Source organism: Anabas testudineus, chromosome 18 (assembly GCF_900324465.2).
Source record: "Anabas testudineus chromosome 18, fAnaTes1.2, whole genome shotgun sequence".
In the NCBI taxonomy this organism is placed as follows: Eukaryota; Metazoa; Chordata; class Actinopteri; order Anabantiformes; family Anabantidae; genus Anabas; species Anabas testudineus.
In genome coordinates, this window is record NC_046627.1 from 1,555,151 (window position 1) to 1,575,420 (window position 20,270).

Consider the following 20,270-nt stretch of genomic DNA (forward strand, 5'->3'; position numbering starts at 1 on the left):
ACTTCAGCAGGTTTCAGCTCTGCGATTTATGAAAACATGTAGAATAACTAAGGTGAGACTTTTTAATACTGTTTGTTGAACGGTTCATTAGAAGAATGACTTTACATTTACAAAGTGTTCAGAGTTACTCAGTAAACTACACTTGTAAACACGTCTTCCCCTGTGCTGCGTCTGTTATTAGAAGCTAACAGCTCTGTGGTCGCACAGTTTCCTGTTGTTTCACTGCAGAACTGTTCACATAAAAAGAAATGATGCAGTTTATCTTTCATCTCACACTTTTTAGTTTAATGTCCATGTCTCAGCAACATTTTCCTCTCTGAACATCTGCTGTAAATAAAGAAGTCCACATCTGGATTACAGGTGTGTTGTTTATGTGGCCTCCTGCTGTGAACACGTTTTATAATCTATCTAAAAACAGCTGAAGCTCTGTGATGAGCTGGTTTTACCCCTTCACACGTTGAAGCTGCTTCTGTTTTCAGTTGAGGTTTGATGCTGTGGTTCGTCATCGTGCCACCATGAGCTGTTTTTATATAGTGTGTGAACATGAAACAGAGCTGATTGGCTCCATTACGTCTGTGTAGCTACTAAAGTTTGATCCTATCGACTCAGGTGAAGAGTGTGAACCAGCTCTTTGTTAACTGCACAGCGACACCGTCACTACAGGCTCCTATAAAGAGGAAGAACGAGGCTTCAACAGCAGCTGCTAACGATGGGACAAACAGTTCTTCTGCTCTGTGAGTTCAATCTGATCGTATCACTGTGAAACTCTGAACAGACAGTTTAAATTCTGAATCACTGGATCAGAAGAGAAACAAACTGCAGCTTCCTACAGTAAAGAGGACTCAGTTATTACTCTACAAGTTAAACTGATGTGTCCTGACAAATGAAATCATTATACTGATAACTAAGTTCTTTCCATGCTTGATTAAAAAGATGATTTTAAATTCAAACTCAACTTCATTCATGTTAAAAAATAATTTCCTCACATTTTATTTTGGTGAATTTTCATCTTAATGTTGCAGAAATTGTAAAAACTGTTAATTTATTAGAAGTGTTTTCACATTACCAGGTAATTTTAAAGGTAATTTAAAATCTAATCACTAATTAATAGCTAAACTTTGTATTAGCATGTATCTCAACTTCCTGTTGTTTATTCCTTTATTTTACTTCAACACTACTCATCCAGTCTGACCTGAACGTGTGTTATAAGAAAGAAATGCATCAAATGTAAAGTGATAATATGAAAAGTGATTATGAGCATTGATTGATGTTCATTAAAAAATGATGAGAAATTAAATCACAGAGTTTTAAATATTTAATAAGACAAATGAACAACATGTGGAACTGAACTGTTATTATTATTATTATTATTATTATTATTATTATTATTATTATTATTATTATTATTATCAGTAATAATTAAACAATAAACAAGCTCGTTGATTTAACATCTGAAATATTACTGATAAATGTGTGAAGAACAACTCAGAGTTTGTTTTGTCTTCACTGAGTTTTCATTTTCTCTGTAGTGAACTGTTGTTGTATTTGTCAGTAAAAGCTGAACTGTCGTTTCTCTTTAGTCGTGACCGCTCTGCTGAGCTGCACCACAAACCAAGGTCAGTGAACTGTTTCTGTCACAGTCTGAAACTCACGGACTCTGAGAAACACTGAGAGACGAGTTAGAGCAGAGGACACATCTGAAGTCAGGAGGAATTTTTAGATCAAGATACAAAATGTGCTGTGTTCACAAAGTAGTTTAATGAATTATGAATGATTTTAACATCAGGACATAAGATTAAGAATCAGAAACATGTCAGTGTCTTCACTCTGTGGTAAACTGAAAATGTCATTTAGTAACAAGACTTTACAACGTGCAGCTCGTCTGACTGTGAGTCCCAGAAGATCTCAGGTCTTTAAAGATGAGTCTGTGTCTCTGAGCTGTGAGGAGGACGACAGCTCTGCTGGATGGACACTGAGGAGGAACACAACCACAGACACCAGAGCTGATTGTGGACCTGCATGGGGAGAACAATCTGGTTCTTCTTGTAACATCAATAATGTTTTTCCATTAGACAGTGGAGTTTACTGGTGTGAGTCCAGAGAGGGATCAACCAGTAGCATCATCAACATCACTGTCTCTGGTAAGATCAGACTGTGGAGTTAGTGTTGATGAGTCTGTGTGGAAATGGATGAAATGCTGTAGTTTGTCTCTGTGTTGAGGTGGATCAGTGATCCTGCAGAGTCCTGTCCTCCCTGTGATGGAGGGACATGATGTCACTCTGCACTGTCAAACAAAGAGCCCTCCCTCCAAGCTCCCAGCTGATTTCTATAAAGATGGCTCCCTCATCAGGACTGAGCCTACAGGTCACATGACCATCCACCATGTTACCAAGTCTGATGAAGGCCTCTACAAGTGTCACATCAGCAGTCATGGAGAGTCTCCACCCAGCTGGATCTCTGTCACAGGTCAGGAGGAAAACTCTGAGTTCAACATTTATTACATCCACACATTCACCTGAACAGCTGGATGCTCTCTACAGGGAAACCTACAACTACAACCACACCCTCGTCAGCCGTTGCAGCCCCAACCTCTACACAACCAGCAACTCCTACCTCTTCAACCCAACCACCTGCCTCCACCTCCCTCCAGCTTGTGTTCAGACTGGTCCTCCACCTGGTGGTGTTCTGTCCGTACTTCATCTCCACTCTCCTCATGGTGTCTTTATATCGACACAGACCCACAGGTAACACTCTAAGTCAGTCACTGACCTCACAAACACTAATCAATCAATCAATCAATCAATCAATCAATCAATCAGTCAATCAATCAATCAATCAATCAATCAATCAATCAATCTCAGTGTCTCTTGATAAATTTTCTACTTTTTCTTTTTAACATTTTCTGACTGTAGAAAATCACCTGTCTGTCTCCATGGTGATGACCTCACCCTCCTAGGCTGAGCAGGGATTGGATGATGACTATGATGATGTCACAGAGCATCACTTCTGAACTGATCCATTGTGATCAATGTGTTCTTTTTCTTCAATGAAGCTAAAATATTAATAGTTTTATAAATAGTTTTTTTTAAATATTTATTTACTTTTCTAATTTTATTTTACACTATAGTTGAAGATGATTCAACGTGGTACAAAATAAAAGTCAGAACGGTTTTAAAGACTCAGTAATAACATGAAGTTGTGAACACAGTTCTTTTATTTAAAGTAACAAGGATTCCTTCCAAACACTAATGTTCACTAAACCAGATCACAACAAACATCTGACATTTTGAATGTAATAAAGTGTGAAAAGATCCACTAACACTTGACAGGAAGCAGCACATCAACACACAAGACACAAAGTTAATGACATGAAATGGTAGAATTAGAATGGACAGAGGAGAAAGGAGAGAGGAGAGGAGCTCAGTTTGTCAGTAGAGGTCCCCCAGCAGAATAACCTATATCAGCATAACTAAGAGATGGTTCAGAGTCACCTGATCCATCTCTAACTATAAGCTTTATAAAAAAGGAAAGTTTTAAGTCTAGTCTTAAATGTAGAGAGGGTGTTTGTGAGCGACTTCAACCATCACTGATGTTTCTGAGTTTATTTGAACTTTTGATCATCACACAGTTTTAGAAATGTGGACTTTTTTTGTCACTTTGTAAACTGAACTTTTAAAATTGACCTGACTTTCCACTTGTTCATCTACAGTCTGTGCTCCAACATCCACAGTTAAAAATTAAAAAAACCTTTTCTAACTTTGTCTTTGTTGTTAGGGCACATTTATTTTTCCTCATAAACAGTCAACAAGTCAACTTTAATCACACTGAAAAGGAAAGAAGTCAGTCCAAGTCGTGGTAGTGACCCTGAAAACTGTGCAGCTGTTCTCGGTCTGCAGGGACTGTTGTAATAGAAGATCAGTGATTAGATGGTTCCCTCTGTGGAGAGAGAGGAGAAAAGACAGAGAGTGATCAAAGAAACTGAGCTTCTTCATGTGGGAAACAGGATCAGAAAAATCCAAGTGCTGAAATAAAGTCCAGAACATGATCATGTGCATGTGTAGAAGCAGTGAATGACAAATGTGAACCTCTTGGTTTAAAGGACAACGTGCTGTGAAGTCACAGGACGTCAGATTCTCAGCTGACTCTGTTCACTTTGTGAACAGAGTCAGTCCATGAGAACAGAGTTCATTAGAACTCACAGGACTGAAAAATGAAATGAGACGATGGTTGTTTTCATGAGGACAGAGGAAAATGGAAATGAACATAGAACTAGAACCTGTAGAAAGACTGAAAATAACATGTGCACTTCAAATAAATACTACAACATGTCTGTGGATTTGGGTTTGTGAATGTTTTTATCCTATTTGAATGAAACTTGGCTGAATGCGACCTGGACGCCCCCTCTCCTGTTGTTTGTTGTCACAGTGAACACGAACAGATGTACTGTAAACGACAAAATTAGTGTTTCTTCTGCTAAACTGAAGAAGAAGAGAAAAAAAGTAAAGGTAGGAAAGGAGTTTAGAGCCTTTGTTTGTATCATTAGCATTTTTTAAAGTCATGTTAAAAGGATTAGATTAGATTAGATTAGATTAGATTAGATTAGATTAGATTAGATTAGATTAGATTAGATTAGATTAGACTTCACTGATCACCAGGAATGGGAAATTAAGTGAAACTGACATTAAAATCTAAAATCTAACAGAAAAGAAATGTAGCAGCTAGAATATTGTACAGAAATACAGACATCTGTGTCTCAGTGTGGTGGACGGAGATCTAGAAACATGTGTAACAAGGTAAATAAGTAGAAACACAAGGCCAGAGGTTAATTAACAATCTAACTGATATTAAACATTAGTTTTTCTGGTACAAACCCCTCAAACGTCCTTTCATTCCCCACATTTGTTATAGTTGGAGAGTTTAATAGAAACCTTTCCTCTTCCTTTATATTGATTGATGTGTGACACTGTCTCTCGTCCACCTCTGTCCCTTTTTGACCAAGATTAACTAGGTGCTGGTTATCAAGAACACTCCAACTCAACAAATCATGGTCAGTAAATTAGTTTTTAATCACTCCACAGAGCTAATATATACACAAATTAAAATTTAAAAGAAAAACAATCAAACTAACAAAAACAGAGACTTTTAGCATAGAAGTATTTATACTTCAGTCACTTCACTCAGCTGATTTCTGTTTAACTTGATGTGGATCAATGTTTTTGTCATCACTTATTCTCAGTTTTATATTTTAATATATTACTATTATTTAGATCTGTCTGTTGATCAGTGAGGATTCAATGTTCTAATAGGTGAAAATGTTATAGACACTGAAAGTACACAAAGCTGACAGAGCAGTACATATGTACTTTTATTTAGAGTAAATGGGATTTTTAGGATCTCATCTGGACATGTCGACAAAATCATGTCAGAAAAAGTATGACTTTTTATTTTAAGCAGTTTATTAAAAATTGCCAAGGATGTCGTAGACAAATAAAACTAATCTGGTTATTGAGTGAAGAGAATTTGTTCTGATAGGTCAGTTTTCTCTGAAAAGTCAGTCTCACACTCTCTTCTGCTGTTGATGACTCACAGTTGTCTCTGACTGAACTCATTAACATTCATTCAATATTCAAAAAACTTTATTAATCCCAGAGGGAAATAGTTTTGCCTTGTGTTTTAATGTTAATAAGTCTTTGGCTGAACATGCTCCTCTGTCCAACACACTGTGCAGTGGATGGGAGGGATTATCCAGGATTGAGAGGAGTTTAGACAGCATCCTCCTCTCAGTTACAACATGTAAAGCAGGGGTGTCCAAACTACGCGGGCCAACTGCGGCCCGCGGGTGAGCGCAAAGGAATGGCATCCATGGTGTGCGTCAAGGTAAAAGAGAGCGGAGGTGAGGCTGTTAGGATGCACTGTATAATCCACCAAGAAGCACTGTGTGCCAAGACTGTCCAGCTGGGCGATGTGATGAACACTGTTGTAAAAACTGTCAACATAAGTCGAGCTAGAGGACTGTACCACAGGGAATTTCAAGCTTTCTTATCTGACGTGGATGCTGAATACGGGGATGTACTCTACCACTCTGATGTGCGCTGGCTCAGCCGCAGCTCTTTGCTGCAGCGGTTTTATTCGCTGAGATCAGAAATCGACAAGTTTTTGAAAGAGAAGGGCCGACCTCGTCATGAACTGAGTGTCCCTCTGTGGCTGGCAGACCTGGCATTTTTAGTTGATCTCACTCATCATCTGAATACACTGAACTAGAACCTACAAGGCAAAGAACAGCTGGTGTCACACCTGTATGCGCACATGAAAGCCTTCTGTGTAAAGCTCCGCCTGTTTGAGACACAGCTACGAAGCTTTAATGCTGCACACTTCCCTGCGCTGTCTGAAATCAAGTCTGCTTTTCCAAAGGCAGACCTTTCTGCTAAAAAGGAGAAATATGCTTCTGTAATTACATCTCTCGTTATTTACATCAACCAGCGTTTTCAAGATTTTTCTGTCATTGAAAAACAAATCAAGCTGTTCTCGACCCCCTTCCTGGTGGATGCCGAAGAAGTGGAGGAGAGTCTGCAGTTAGAACTGATTGAAATGCAATGTGATGATTCTCTGAAGAGTCAACATCAGCTTCTCTCCCTCCCTGACTTCTATCAGAGTTTGGATCATGCCAAGTTTCCTCTGATGAGACGCCACGCAAAAAGAATGATGAGCCTGTTCGGCTCAACATACATATGTGAACAAACATTTTCTCTGTTAAATCAGAACAGAAGCAGACTGAGATCCAGAATGACTGATAGCCATCTCTGTGAAGTCCTTCGTGTCTCAACCACCAAACTTTCTCCTGACATCCCAGCCATCCTTCAATCCAAAGGACAGCATCACTGCTCCCACTGAGAGCAATGTTCTTCACATTATAGGTGAGTTAGAAATACACACAGTAATCATGTGTCAATATGTCACCTCTTGTGTGTGGCCCGGGCCTTTGCTTATTTTTCTGTATTTGGCCCTCACCAAAAAAACTTCGGACACCCCTGATGTAGAGGGTCCAGCTCCACCCCCAGAACAGAGCCAGCCCTCCTGAGCAGTTAGTTTAGTCTGTTAGTGTCTGACACCTTCATGTTGCTGCCCCAGCAGACCACAGCATAGAAGATGACACTGGAACCACAGACTCATAAAACATCAACAGGTGCTGCAGACGCTGAAGGACCTGAGTCTCCTCAGGAAGTAGGTTAAGGTTTAAGTTCTTTAAGTTCTTATAGAAAATTAAATAGAAAGCCCAACAATCCCATTTAAACAAGCTTTAGGCAACAGTGGAGAGGAAAAACTCCCTTTAGAGGAAGAAACATCCAGCAGAACCAGGCTCATGGTGGGCGGCCATCTGCCTCATCCAGTTGGGGTGAGTGGAAAGAGAAGAGAGAAAAGAACAGCAGACAACAAAAACAACAACAAGCAGCAGTCTGCACACTCACACACACTAACTCACCTGAGTCTGAAACTGTCAGGGTGATGTTGCCTATCTCTGCATGCTCAGCCACCTCACTTGCAATCTTTAAAAAACTGCTGAATACAGAACTCTTCCGCATCTTCCCTGGCAAAAAAACAAAACAAAAAAACATTTCTACTCTTTCATTCTCACATCTCTTGAAACAGTAACACTTTTTCGATAGCACTTTGCTTTGATGTTGTTTCTCCTTGACTTAGATTTTTTGCCTTGTTCCTCACTTGTAAGTCGCTTTGGATAAAAGCGTCTGCTAAATGACTAAATGTAAATGTAAATGTTGGTGATGAGCTGAGGTTCTATATCCAACACGACAGTAATATATGTTTCACAAACACTGATGTTGACGTTCTTCATTCTCTCTCCACTCGACCATGAAAATATTCATGTAGATCGTCCTCAGAAAATTCCCCATTCTTCCAAACTAAGACCTGTTTCTCCGGGTCGGTTCTGCTCCGCTCTAACAGTTTGATGGCAGCACCACTGGGCAGCAGCTGCTGTCTGTGCTGAAACCACAGCTGCTGCTTTTTATCGTAAACTGATGCTTGTAAAGATGCTCCACTCCCTCAGACTGGATTTGATTGGGAGGGTTTTGAGCTCTGGTTTTACTCTTGTTACTGGTCCCATTCATGTGAAGGAAAACCATCATGACAACATCGAAACAGTCAGCCTCAGATCCCTTTTAGATCGTCTTGAACCATCCATCTGTTGACATTTAGAGACAAACAACTATTCACACTGACATTTACAATGCTGAGTCACCACTGAACCTCGTTGTAGAATCTGTTCCCAGATCATAGGGGCCCCTTTTTTTTAGACGTGGTCTAGGTCTAACCTGGCTTTCCTGTTCTTGAATGTTACCAGTGTTTCCACCTTGTTTCAAACCCTCTGTATTCAGTTTCACGATGGCGTCTTTTGATTGTAGATCTTGACCTTATCCAGAGTTTCTTGACTATGTTGTGATGAAGGATTCTGTGTTTATCTTCTGTGGTCTGTTGAGCAGATATTAAGGATGATATTGGATAATATCATTTACGTATTGGACATTTACTTTTTCATTGTCAGTAGTGAAATTATTTCTCATTTGAATTGAAATAACAAAAAAAATGTAAAAATAGTTGGATCTGGTGGCAGAGGAGGGAGCTGGATAGACTTGGCAGACCCAAACGTATTGTGAGGGTCTGTTGGGAACGTCTGGTGGAACCCTCTGTCAGAGAGGTCTTCAACTCCCACCTCCAGGAGAGCTATAACCAGGTCCCGAGGGAGCCTGGAGACATTGAGTCCGAGTGGACCATGTTTTCCACCTCCATTGTCAATGCGGCTGTTCAGAACCCGGAACACCGGAAGTAAGGGAAGCCGTCAAGCTGAAGAAGGAGTCTTATCAGGCCTGGTTGACCTGTGGGACTCCTGATGCAGCTGATGGGTATCGGCAGGCCAAACGTGCCGCAGCCCGCGCGGTCGCAGAGGCAAAAACTCGGACCTGGGAGAAGTTCGGCGAGGCCATGGAGGAGGACTATCGGTCTGCCTCAAGGAAATTCTGGCAAACCGTCCGGCGCCTCAGAAGGGGAAAGCAGTTTCCTGCCAATACTGTTTACAGTGGAGGTGGGGAGTTGCTGACTTCGACTGGGGACGTTGTAGGACGGTGGAAGGAATACTTTGAGGATCTCCTCAACCCCGTCGACACGCCTTCTGTTGAGGAAGCAGAGTGAAAAACTATTCCAAATACTGGAATAACACATTATTTCAGGTGTATTTATACTGCAGTCACTTTACTCAGCTGATTTCTGTTTAACTTGATGTGGATCAATGTTTATGTAATAACTTTTTCTCTCTTTTATATTTTTATTAATTATTATTATTATTATCGTTATTATTATTATTATTTAGATCTGGCTGTTGTTCAGTTATGATTCAATGTTCTAATATATGAAAATGTTATACACACTGAAAGTACACGACACAAGCTGACAATGCAGTACTTATGTACTTATATTTAGAGCAAATTGTATTTTTAGGACCTCATCTGGACATGTCAACAATATTATGTCAAGAAAAGTCTGACTTTTTATTTTAAGCACTTTATTAAAAATTACCATTACGTAGACAAATCAAACATATCTGATTTTTGTTTCTCTGATTTTTATGTTCATCAGTTCATCTCTCATCTCTGCAGTAAAGTGAGAGCAGTAACAGGAATCAGCCAGCAGATGGCAGAACGTCAACAAATCACCACAGAACACCATCAGTTGTCAGAGTCGGTCTGTTGGGTTGAAGTCAGGTGACCGACTGAGATGTTAAAGAACATTCCTCTGTTCTATTGCAGCTGTTCTTGGTCTGCAGGGACTGTTGTAATAGAAGCAGGGCTGATTAGATGGTTCCCTCGATGGAGGGAGGGGAGAAAAGAGAGAACGGTTAAATAATGTGACGTTCTGTGGGAAACAAAAAGTCCAGCACTGATTTATATTGTCTGATGTGTGACACTGTATTCAGAGTCTGATTTTCAGTGTTTAGGTGAATCTGAGCGAAGATTAAAGTCTTTACACGTCAGAATACGTTTATCAGCAGTAAACACCAGAGAGCCTGTTCCAACCACAGCCATCTTGTTCCTCCACCACATGATGTGGTCGCTCGAACACATTTATTCTCTCTGTAATTCTTAATCAACAGTGTTCACCTTTAAAAATGTAGATTATACTAGTCTGAGATAAGTGAGTTCTGTTGTGCTGACTAAAAACCACACAGCTACTGCACCAAACTCCATAGAGGAAACTGTGGTTTTAACAGCTTCTAGTGTTTGTTCTCATTTCACCAAGTCGTACGATGGTGCACAGTTCTCCTCTGTGTCTGATCTGTAAGTACAAACTGCTCTGTCGACATGTCAGTGATTACAAAAGGTGTGTGCTCTGTGCTTTGCAGAAGAAACGAAGAACAGAAAGGTAGTGAATTTATGAGTGTGTGTGAATCGTGAGTCTAAAGAGAGAGTATGACGTGACTTTACTGATCACTTTAATACAACACAACTGACCACAACATGAGAGGAAACACTGTCAGAAAGGTTTTAACATCTGATACTAGACACAGCGGCATGGTCAGACATTTAGAAGTTATGAATCAGAGTAAAAGTCATTCAGGCCACGAGATGTCGAGCTGTAGAGTAGATTAAGTTCTTTAGAGCAAGTGGTTTAAACCTGAATCACCTACAAACACATTTATACATAGAACAGCAGAGTGAAGTCATTTTAGAGACGGAAACATTTAGTGTGAACTCTGACGTCTATTTTCAACCTCAACTGTTGTTTGTCTGTAGTTGTGACCTCACTGCTGTGCTGCATCACAAACCAAGGTCAGTGAACTAGTTCAGTTCAGATTAGTATGAGCTGTGACTCTGCTCTAGAGTAGTCTGGTCGACTGACGTAATGACTTCAGACTGATCTTATTCTGTCATTAGTGAAATTAAATATTATCTTAATACAAAGAGATTCATGCAAACAACAGAATTTTAACTTTTTGTAGGTGTGAAACTAAAAACTGTGATGTTGCCAAAAATAACGGAAACTATTCAACAAACACAGTTGGTACATTTCTACTTATTCAGACAAACTATGTCCTCAACAGTTCGTCTGACTGTGAGTCCCAGAAGATCAAAGCTGTTTAAAGATGAGTCTGTGTCTCTAAGCTGTGAGGAGGACGACAGCTCTGCTGGATGGACACTGAGGAGGAACACAACCAGAGAAAACAGGACTCAGTGTGGAGATGGTTGGGGAGAACCAACTGGTTCTTCCTGTAGCATCACTTTTGTCATTACACTGGACAGTGGAGTTTACTGGTGTGAGTCCAGAGAGGGATCAACCAGTAGCATCATCAACATCACTGTCTCTGGTAAGATCAGACTGTGGAGTTAGTGTTGATGAGTCTGTGTGGAAATGGATGAAATGCTGTAGTTTGTCTCTGTGTTGAGGTGGATCAGTGATCCTGCAGAGTCCTGTCCTCCCTGTGATGGAGGGTCACTCTGCACTGTCAAACAAAGAGCCCTCCCTCCAAGCTCCCAGCTGATTTCTATAAAGATGGCTCCCTCATCAGGACTGAGCCTACAGGTCACATGACCATCCACCATGTTACCAAGTCTGATGAAGGCCTCTACAAGTGTCACATCAGCAGTCATGGAGAGTCTCCACCCAGCTGGATCTCTGTCACAGGTCAGGAGGAAAACTCTGAGTTCAACATTTATTACATCCACACATTCACCTGAACAGGTGGATTCTCTTTACAGAAAATAAAACCCCACCTCCTGCCTCCACCTCAACACACACACAAACACTAATCAATCAATCAATCAATCAATCAATCAATCAATCAATCAATCAATCAATCAATCAATCTCAGTGTCTCTTGATAAATTTTCTACTTTTTCTTTTTAACATTTTCTGACTGTAGAAAATCACCTGCCTGTTTCCATGGTGATGACCTCACCCCCCCAGGCTGAGCAGGGATTGGATGATGACCATGATGATGTCACCACAGAGCATCACTTCTGAACTGATCCATTGTGATCAATGTGTTCTTCTTCTTCAATGAAGCTAAAATATTCGAGTCGTCAGCAAACAACAAACAGATTTCAAGTCCTTCATTGATCCGAAACAGTCGAGGACCCAGAACAGTTCCTGTGGAACTCCACATGTTCTAGATCTACTGAATGATATTGAACTCAGGATCATATTTAACATGTGATAGTTTTCAAAAATGATAAATTAGGGTTATGTAAATAAGAATAATGTGCATGAAGATAAAAGACCGAAGTAGAACGGTGCTGTAGGTTTATTGTTTTTATTTTTTATTGTGGTCTCTGTTCTTTACTTTTTCCTATTGTGAAACCATCACCAGAAACATACTCGTTAGGACGAATAAGACAAATCATTGATTTTCGATGACACTGTGTAAATGTTGTAGAGCCAAAAAACTTCCTCAGGACGATAGGAAATGTTAAAAGGTTAAGAAATGAGCTAGAGTCACTGTGTAATACAAGAAAACAACAGAAAACAACACAACAGTCAAGATTTTTCTTTTACAGCATTTTGATTTCTTCTCTTTCAAGATGAGCAGATTATTTTCTATTTGACTTTAATCTAATGTTTATCACGTGCTGTTTAACAAACCTGTGATGATGTCAAAGTCAAACTTTAAACCAAAGAAAATGAGTTTGAATAAAGAATCCTGCTTTTTTCCACGTGTTTCTTTATTTTTAACTAATTTATTAAATATTACAATAATGTGAATCTTATTACAAACAGTAGCTGCTGAACAAATGAACTTTGTGGATTAAAAAGCAGCTGAAACACAGAATAACTGGTTCAGGTAATAATGGGTACGTTTTCTTTCCAGTAACATGTCTTTAATACAGTAACTTTTCATTAAATAAAGATGTAAACAGCTTTGTTCAACAGATGATCTTAAGTCTGTCTGTTACTCTCTCTTTGTTTTACTGCTAGTCTTTAACAGTCTGTCACTGATCACACGTGATCGTGTCCCATCACTTGTTGTAACTCCTGGAATTTCCTCAGCCTGTTTTTAACAAAACCACCTCCCTGAGGAAACCGTCTCATCAATTTTACGGCTCATTGCATCAGACTTGGCTGGTTAAGACACAGAAAAGCTGGTCTTCAGTCTGTTTGACCCCACAGCTTGTGGATTTACGCAAGAGCTGAAAAGACAAACATCCCCACTCATTCTATTCACTTTTCTTTTTTCATAAAACCAGTAAAGTTTATCTGCTGTTGGAGGCTCAGAGTGAAATAAATCACTAAGTTAAATAATAAACTAGTCCTCAAACTTTAAAACCCAACCCACATCCTGCTGAGTACGGAGGAAGGCTGGGGTTCAAACTACACCCCTTTTTGTGGCGGCTGGAGGTTGTTGTGACACATCGTCATCACCATCACCAACATGCTGTCGACCCTCAGTGTCACATGATGACGCGTCACACTCTCAATACTAACACTAAAGATGTTAGAAGGAGTTTGATGGATCTTTATGTTTTATCTCAACATATTCAGTTTGAATCCTGACTTCAGATGTGTCCTCTGCTCTAACTCGTCTCTCAGTGTTTCTCAGAGTCCGTGAGTTTCAGACTGTGACAGAAACAGTTCACTGACCTTGGTTTGTGGTGCAGCTCAGCAGAGCGGTCACGACTAAAGAGAAACGACAGTTCAGCTTTTACTGACAAATACAACAACAGTTCACTTCAGAGAAAATAAAACATCAGTGTTTCCAGACTAATTATATCTGTTTAATCTTCATCTTTAACATCAGACCTCGGTGCTTTTTGATATCAGCTGTTTCTTCTTTAGCTGCTGTTTCATGTAAAAACTGAAACGTCTGAACAGATCGTACTTACAGATCAGACGCTGAACACACGTTTGTCCCATCGCACCACTTAGTGAAAAGAGACTCACTATCGTACTGGGTTCAGTAAAAACCACAGTTTCCTCTGTGTATTTTGATGCAGCAGCTTTGTGGTTGTTTCCTCTTCTGAAGTTTTCTACGTGCTTGAAGCAGCAAAGAGCTTCAAACCGAACCTCAAACATGTATTTTTACTAATAATCATTTTCATTATTCTTCCTGCTCCTCGTGGACGTTTCTAACATGAGCTGCTGTGGTTGTGGAGTAATGCTGAGAGGAAAGAGAGAGACATCACAGCTGCTTTAATTTGAACTGTGAAGAAAAAGAAATGAGTGATTAACAGATCCTAGATCTAAATAAGTTGTTAAACAGATGAAGAGATTGTGTTTAATGTGACGACTCTGGATTTAAATACACTTCCTCAACACGTAGTTACCGGAAGACGAGCAAGACCTGCATCCTGTGTGGTGCACGTACAGACCCATGAAACCATTTTAACAATATTAAACCCTCATGTGACAGGAGGAAATCCACCAAGCAGCCTAAACACCATGAACCTGAATCTGGTTTCATTCAAGTCAACTTTATTCATAAAGCACTTTTAAAACAGCAGACTGACCAAAGTGCTTAACAATTTAAAATAAAATAGAATAAAAGAATAGAACATAATAAAAGTGCAATCCAAATGCCATTTCCAACGTAACATTTAAATAAAATTAAAAAATTAAAAGAACTAAAAGGAATAAAATACAATAAAATTGTTAAAGCCAACTTCTCACACTGGGTCAAAAGCCAAAGAGAAGAAATGAGTTTTGAGCATTCAGCACCTGTGGACTGTTCATTTAAATCAAGAGTCACGTTCCTGGACTGAAACACTGTTTTCCATGTTCGTTCCACCTCTGAAGTAACTAACACACATGCACACACACTCAAAGTGGAGTCAGTTCCCCGTCAGGAGGCCCAGTTGTGGCCTCAGCACGGACAGCAGCAGCTGCTCTCACGGCTTCATCAACATCTGGATCAGTTCTGTCAGCGTTGGCTGGTTGGTGGATGTTAGTTCTGACACCTGGAGGTAAGAGTTGTGGTCGTTCCCACCAATAGAAAGCAGCTAGAAGCAGTGGTTTATCCACACTGAATGAAGGCCTCTGCTCTGTGGTCGGGTGGTGGCAGGATGTAGCAGAGGTGGAGGAGACCACAGAGCAGCACGTTCATCTGAGAGGGAGTCAGACAGGTGTTGGTGCTGAGAGCTGTTTTCAATTTATACCAGTTCAAACAAATCCAGCAGAAGAAAACGTCGACTTTTATCAGGTTCAGCTTTTATTTTCAACTCATCATCGTCAGTGAGAAACTCCATGTTGAGGGTTCTTCCTCACGAAGCGCCGCGAACAGGACGATGGAGCTTTTTTTATTAGTACTAGTCTGATGGGAATGTTGAAGAACTTCCAGCGACCCACCCCCACACAAACAGCCACACATCAGCGAGTGACGCTGTCAGACGACCATCAGTTCAGCTGCAGTCTCAGCACCGACAGCAGCAGCTTCTCCGCTCGCATGGCTCCATCCACATGTGGAGTAGTTGGGGTGTTTCTCACGTGTTTGAGGGTCTGTGTTCTGACGTCTGGAGGTAAGAAGAACCAACAAAGATTATTAGGAACACACAGTGTTTAAATACTACACTTACAGTACGGTACTTACTTCTAAGTAGTGAACTTTTTACTGGAGTTTTAGTTTTTCAGGTTTCAGCAGAAATCTCACAAGGAGCTTTTAAATCAAACTAAACAGAATTAAACACAAGAAAAGCTGAAATCATTATGTGAATAAAATGAACTGATTAAAAATTCAAACTGTTTAAAGTAGTTTAGAAAAATCTAAAGTTTGATGGTTCCAACTTCTTTGTGAATAGTTTCATCCTTTAATTCTTTTGAGAATTTGTTTCCTGACTGTTTTAAACACTGAACATTTAAACCAATAATCACTTTTTAATAATTAAAAATCAAAATTGTAAAAAACAACAGTAAAATGCTGATTAGACATTAATGCAGCAGTAATGTGGTGGTTTATATCTCAGTAGAACCGTCACAGGAGGAATTTAGTTATTTTAATTTACATGATACTACACAATCAATCACTGTGTTTCTACGTACTTTTACTCAGGTTTACTTTAAATTCAGGATTAGTAGCAAAATATTCAACAGTAGTTTTAGTACTTTTACCTCCAAACAGTTCAGATATTAAAATAATTGTTGCCAGCTGAAAAATAATTATCCCTGCAGTAATTATTTAAAGTTAGACTCTTTCCTATTTAATTAGTTCAATCCAGGTGGTGACTTTTTTTTGGATGGGAAGTGGAGACGTAATTGTAGTTTTTGAATCTGAAATAATAACAAACTGCAAAGTGAAAGTACAACAACACGATGTGTGTGTGTGTGACACAGTGAAAAACTAATGTTGGGACGATCATCACACTGTAACAGTCCTGATGATCAGATAATTGTTGTACTATGAAATAGAATATATAATATATAGTGAAACTACGTGAACCGTTTGGAATTATGTGGAGTTTTGCATTAAGTCCAAGGTTCACATACTTTTTCCACCCTGCACTGTGAATGTTGACATGTTATCTTCAACAACAACATGAAAACATATAATGTTTGTGTACTATTATTTTCAGCAGACTGTGTTTTTATATTGTTGTGACTTAGATGAAGATCAGAGCACAATTTATGACCAATTCATGCAAAACTCCATGTAATCCAAAGGGTTCACATACTTTTTCTTGCAACTGTATAAACTGTACATATATATGTACAGTTTGAAATTTGTATTTGTGATGTGACGTAAGCAGCAACACAACAAAACCAAATGAACCAAACAGACGAATCACTGAGGATATAAGAGAATAAAAAGCTTCGTGACGACTGTTTTGTGTCTGGTGTTCATGAAAACAACAGAGTAAGTTGAGTGAGGACAGAAGGAGACTGCCCGACTCAGGAGGTTCCACATTGGCTCCATATATTTATTCTTATAAGGACAGTTTACATCTACTGTTTCAGAATCTAGAGTCTTTAGAGAGAAGTTTAAAGTTAGAGAAGAGGATGTTGAAAAGAAGGGAAATAAAGGAAGCAGCTTATAGGCAGCAACAAAGATCATGACGACACTGGGCTGGATCCCAACTCTCTTAATTAATATGAATTAATGTTTCCCGTGTCACTCAAGTTAAAGTCTGTTAGACTTCACTTCCTCACACATCGACCCTCGACTGAGGAGCGATCGGTTGTTGTACCACGTTCTCTCCTTCTGGAAACCGGGTTCCACACTGTACATGATGCAGTGAGGGGTCACCACCAACGCTGAGCAGCTCCAGGCCTCAGTGGACGACAGCACAGCAGTCGCAGCTCATATCTTACCTTTAAACCTTCGACACACCTTCTACCTTGTTGTCCAGAGTCAACACCAGCTCATCACATGATCACAGAACAGTTCTGTTGTGAGTCTGAAGACACTTTACTGATTTACAGAGTTGTACTTTAACTCCTGAATCTTTTCTTTCTGCTGCTTCAGTGCAGATAAACATCTCAGCTAAACCTGGAGACACAGTCGATCTGTCATGTCGAACTTCCAGCAGCACAAACATCACAGCTGTAGAGTGGAAGAGACCCGACCTGAGGCCACAGTACGTCTTCGTGTATCGGAGCGGGAGGTTCAACCCAGACGACCAGCATCAGTCCTTTAGGAACCGGGTGGAGCTGAAGGACGAACAGATGGAGGACGGAGACGTGTCCATACATCTGAAGAATGTGAGAGTTGATGACACAGGAACGTACGAGTGTCGTGTCCAGAGAAGAGGAAACGTCATAAAGACAGAGAACGTCATCAACCTGACAGTCGAACCAGGTGAGTTAGTGTGTGTGTGTGTGTGTGTGTGTGTGTGGATCAGAGTTGAACCAGGTGAGTTAGTGTGTGTGTGTGTGTGTGTGTGTGTGTGTGGATCAGAGTTGAACCAGGTGAGTTAGTGTGTGTGTGTGTGTGTGTGTGGATCAGAGTTGAACCAGGTGAGTTAGTGTGTGTGTGTGTGTGTGTGTGTGTGTGTGTGTGTGTGTGTGGATCAGAGTTGAACCAGGTGAGTTACTAGTCAAGTAAACACATCGTGCAGTTTTTAAATGAAAGTTTTTATTATTAAGAGTAAAAATAAATCAAAATCCACATGAAACTACAGAAGACATCAGTGAGGGGTCAAACTCTTTTCACACCACTGTAACTCACTGCTGCTTCTCATCTGCAGGAGACACAGCTGAAATCACTGAGGATGGAGAGAACAAGACTGAACCAGGACAAACCGAGGAGGGACACGTTGGACTGACAGTCGGTCTGTCAGCTGCTGTTCTTCTTCTTCTAGTTGGTTCTGGCTTTGTGATCTTCAGGATTTGTAGAAGACGAACAGTCGGAAATTCAACCTGAACTGTGGCTGAGTCCTGTTTCTGTTTCTCACTGAATTCAACATGAACAAACAATAAAGATGAGATTCAAATGAAACATGTTACAAAAACCAACAGATATAAATCACATGTATAAAACATAACCACCGACTAACGTGAGACAGATTATTGATGAACTCGTCTGTGTCCTGTTAGAGTTTGTTGGACTGTTGAGTTCTAACCTCGGTGTGAATGATGATGATCTGCGGTCGGCTCCTTCCTACACTGAGGTGGATCAGTCGTCCACTGTCTGATTCACTGGATGAGACGTGTTGTCCAACATCATCCTCCACCTCCCTGTCAGTCCGTCGTCTCTCCTGAGGGAACCCTCTCCCCTCCTGTCGGATCCTGATCGTCTCGACTGTGTGTCTGATCACTTCCTGTCTGTCTCAGGACTTTTTGTTGGACTAACCTGTGAACTTTAGCATTAAATCCACGTTCTCCTGCCTCCATCGTGTTTTTGGCTCCACGTCTCTTTGTGTGTGATCATTTCTGCAGTCGCATCAGATCAGAAACAGGAAGGAGGAGGAGAAATAAAGAGGGATTTCAGCTTCGCAGATAGAAATCACAGATGTTACTCAAGTTCCCTGTGGGTCTGAGCACTGTTTAGTATTTTAAGTTTCTTTTTAGAAACAGAAACGAAAAATCAAACTGACAGAAACTTTTGATTTTTAAATTAAATTAATATAATTAAATATGAGAACGCACTCGTTTTCATTTGTTGTGTTTGTGATTTTAATAATAAAATCAGCTGTCGTCACAAACAAACAAACTGTAAAACCAGAAGTCGTGAAGTGTGATGATGAACTCTGTATCACTGAGGAATCAGACCCTGTTCCCTGGAGGAGCCCAGACCTTACATCTGGAGTCCACTGTGAGGACCTGGAGGTCAGTATGATGTCCACGGTGAGGACCTGGAGTCCACTACGAGGTCCACGGTGAGGACCTGGAGTCCACTGTGAGGTCCACGGTGAGGACCTGGAGTCCACTACGAGGTCCACGGTGAGGACCTGAAGTCCACTGCGAGGTCCACGGTGAGGACCTGAAGTCCACGGTGAGGACCTGGAGTCCACCCAGCATCAGGTTCCACACGTTTTACATCATCCAAGCTCCAGCAGAAGGAAACAAACCATCTCAGGATGAACAACAGATGAACCACAGTATCACACTTAGACAGACGGTGTAGTTCACCTCATGATAGATGGATCATTTTAGGTTTGAGGACATTAACTTGTTTTAATACAGCTTTATTTTAATCCAACAGTTTGTTTTTAATCCACAAAACTGAAAACAAAAAGCACGAAAGGTTCTTTCTGCATCAGAACGAGACTTTAAAAACCTCCAGGGAACAAAGAGGAAGAGACTGAGGTCTGGATTAAATAGAAATGTGCATGTTATAAAGTGAACAGCACCAGAAGAACTGCTGACATGTGTCCATCATAACAAGTTATTATAAGTCCGTTAGAACCCGTTAACAGTTCATTTCCACTGTTTGTTAAAGATGATGACATCACTGCTGACGGCGTCTCAAAGTCTTCCAGCTGTTACAGCAGCGATCAGAGAGCTCAGCGACCTCCCAGTTATCCAGAGGATGATGCTCACTGATCCAAAGCTTTCATCATTTCATCATTTCATCATTAACATGATACTGTTCATTCAGCTGAGCTGAATTTATCCCTCATCTGAATTCTAACTATTGAATATAAAACTTTCCCACTTTGGATTCTTGTAGGTTTAAAAGTTTAACTCTTTATGTGAATATACTCCTTTAAACAAGCTCTGAAACACAGACTGTGAACTCTGTTTCAGCTGTTGACAACAGTCTGTCACTTTGTGAACTTACATTTGTCGACATCATCGAGGAGCCAGTGTTCACACGACGCTGCAGAAGTTAGAGACGT

General features: G+C 40.3%; 1 protein-coding gene and 1 long non-coding RNA gene across 3 annotated transcripts; both read left to right on the forward strand.

The window, feature by feature from the left end:
• Nucleotides 1–574: 574 nt before the first annotated feature.
• Nucleotides 575–2,079, forward strand: LOC113168411. Its single transcript, XR_003299411.2, has 3 exons — nucleotides 575–734; nucleotides 1,581–1,616; nucleotides 1,878–2,079. It is a non-coding gene; the product is annotated as an uncharacterized LOC113168411 (long non-coding RNA).
• An 11,589-nt stretch (nucleotides 2,080–13,668) lies between these two features.
• LOC113168371 (coxsackievirus and adenovirus receptor homolog) lies at nucleotides 13,669–18,826 on the forward strand. 2 transcript variants are annotated; one of them, XM_026369387.2, is made up of 3 exons: nucleotides 13,669–15,515; nucleotides 17,456–17,788; nucleotides 18,177–18,826. In XM_026369387.2, exons 1-3 carry the CDS (start codon nucleotides 15,314–15,316, stop codon nucleotides 18,350–18,352), a joined length of 711 nt encoding a protein of 236 aa, XP_026225172.1. In that variant the 5' UTR covers nucleotides 13,669–15,313; the 3' UTR covers nucleotides 18,353–18,826. The 2 variants fall into 2 exon arrangements, with proteins under 2 accessions (XP_026225172.1, XP_026225174.1); XM_026369389.1 differs by lacking the exon at nucleotides 13,669–15,515 and adding an exon at nucleotides 16,718–17,381.
• The last annotated feature ends 1,444 nt before the right edge of the window (nucleotides 18,827–20,270 follow it).

Coding starts and splice junctions, on each gene's coding strand:
- LOC113168371 (XM_026369387.2), top strand. CDS start 15,314: ATGGGAATGTTGAAGAACTTCCAGCGACCCACCCCCACACAAACAGCC. Junction 15,516..17,455: donor CTGTGTTCTGACGTCTGGAG/GTAAGAAGAACC, acceptor CTGCTGCTTCAG/TGCAGATAAACATCTCAGCT. Junction 17,789..18,176: donor CAACCTGACAGTCGAACCAG/GTGAGTTAGTGT, acceptor TCTCATCTGCAG/GAGACACAGCTGAAATCACT.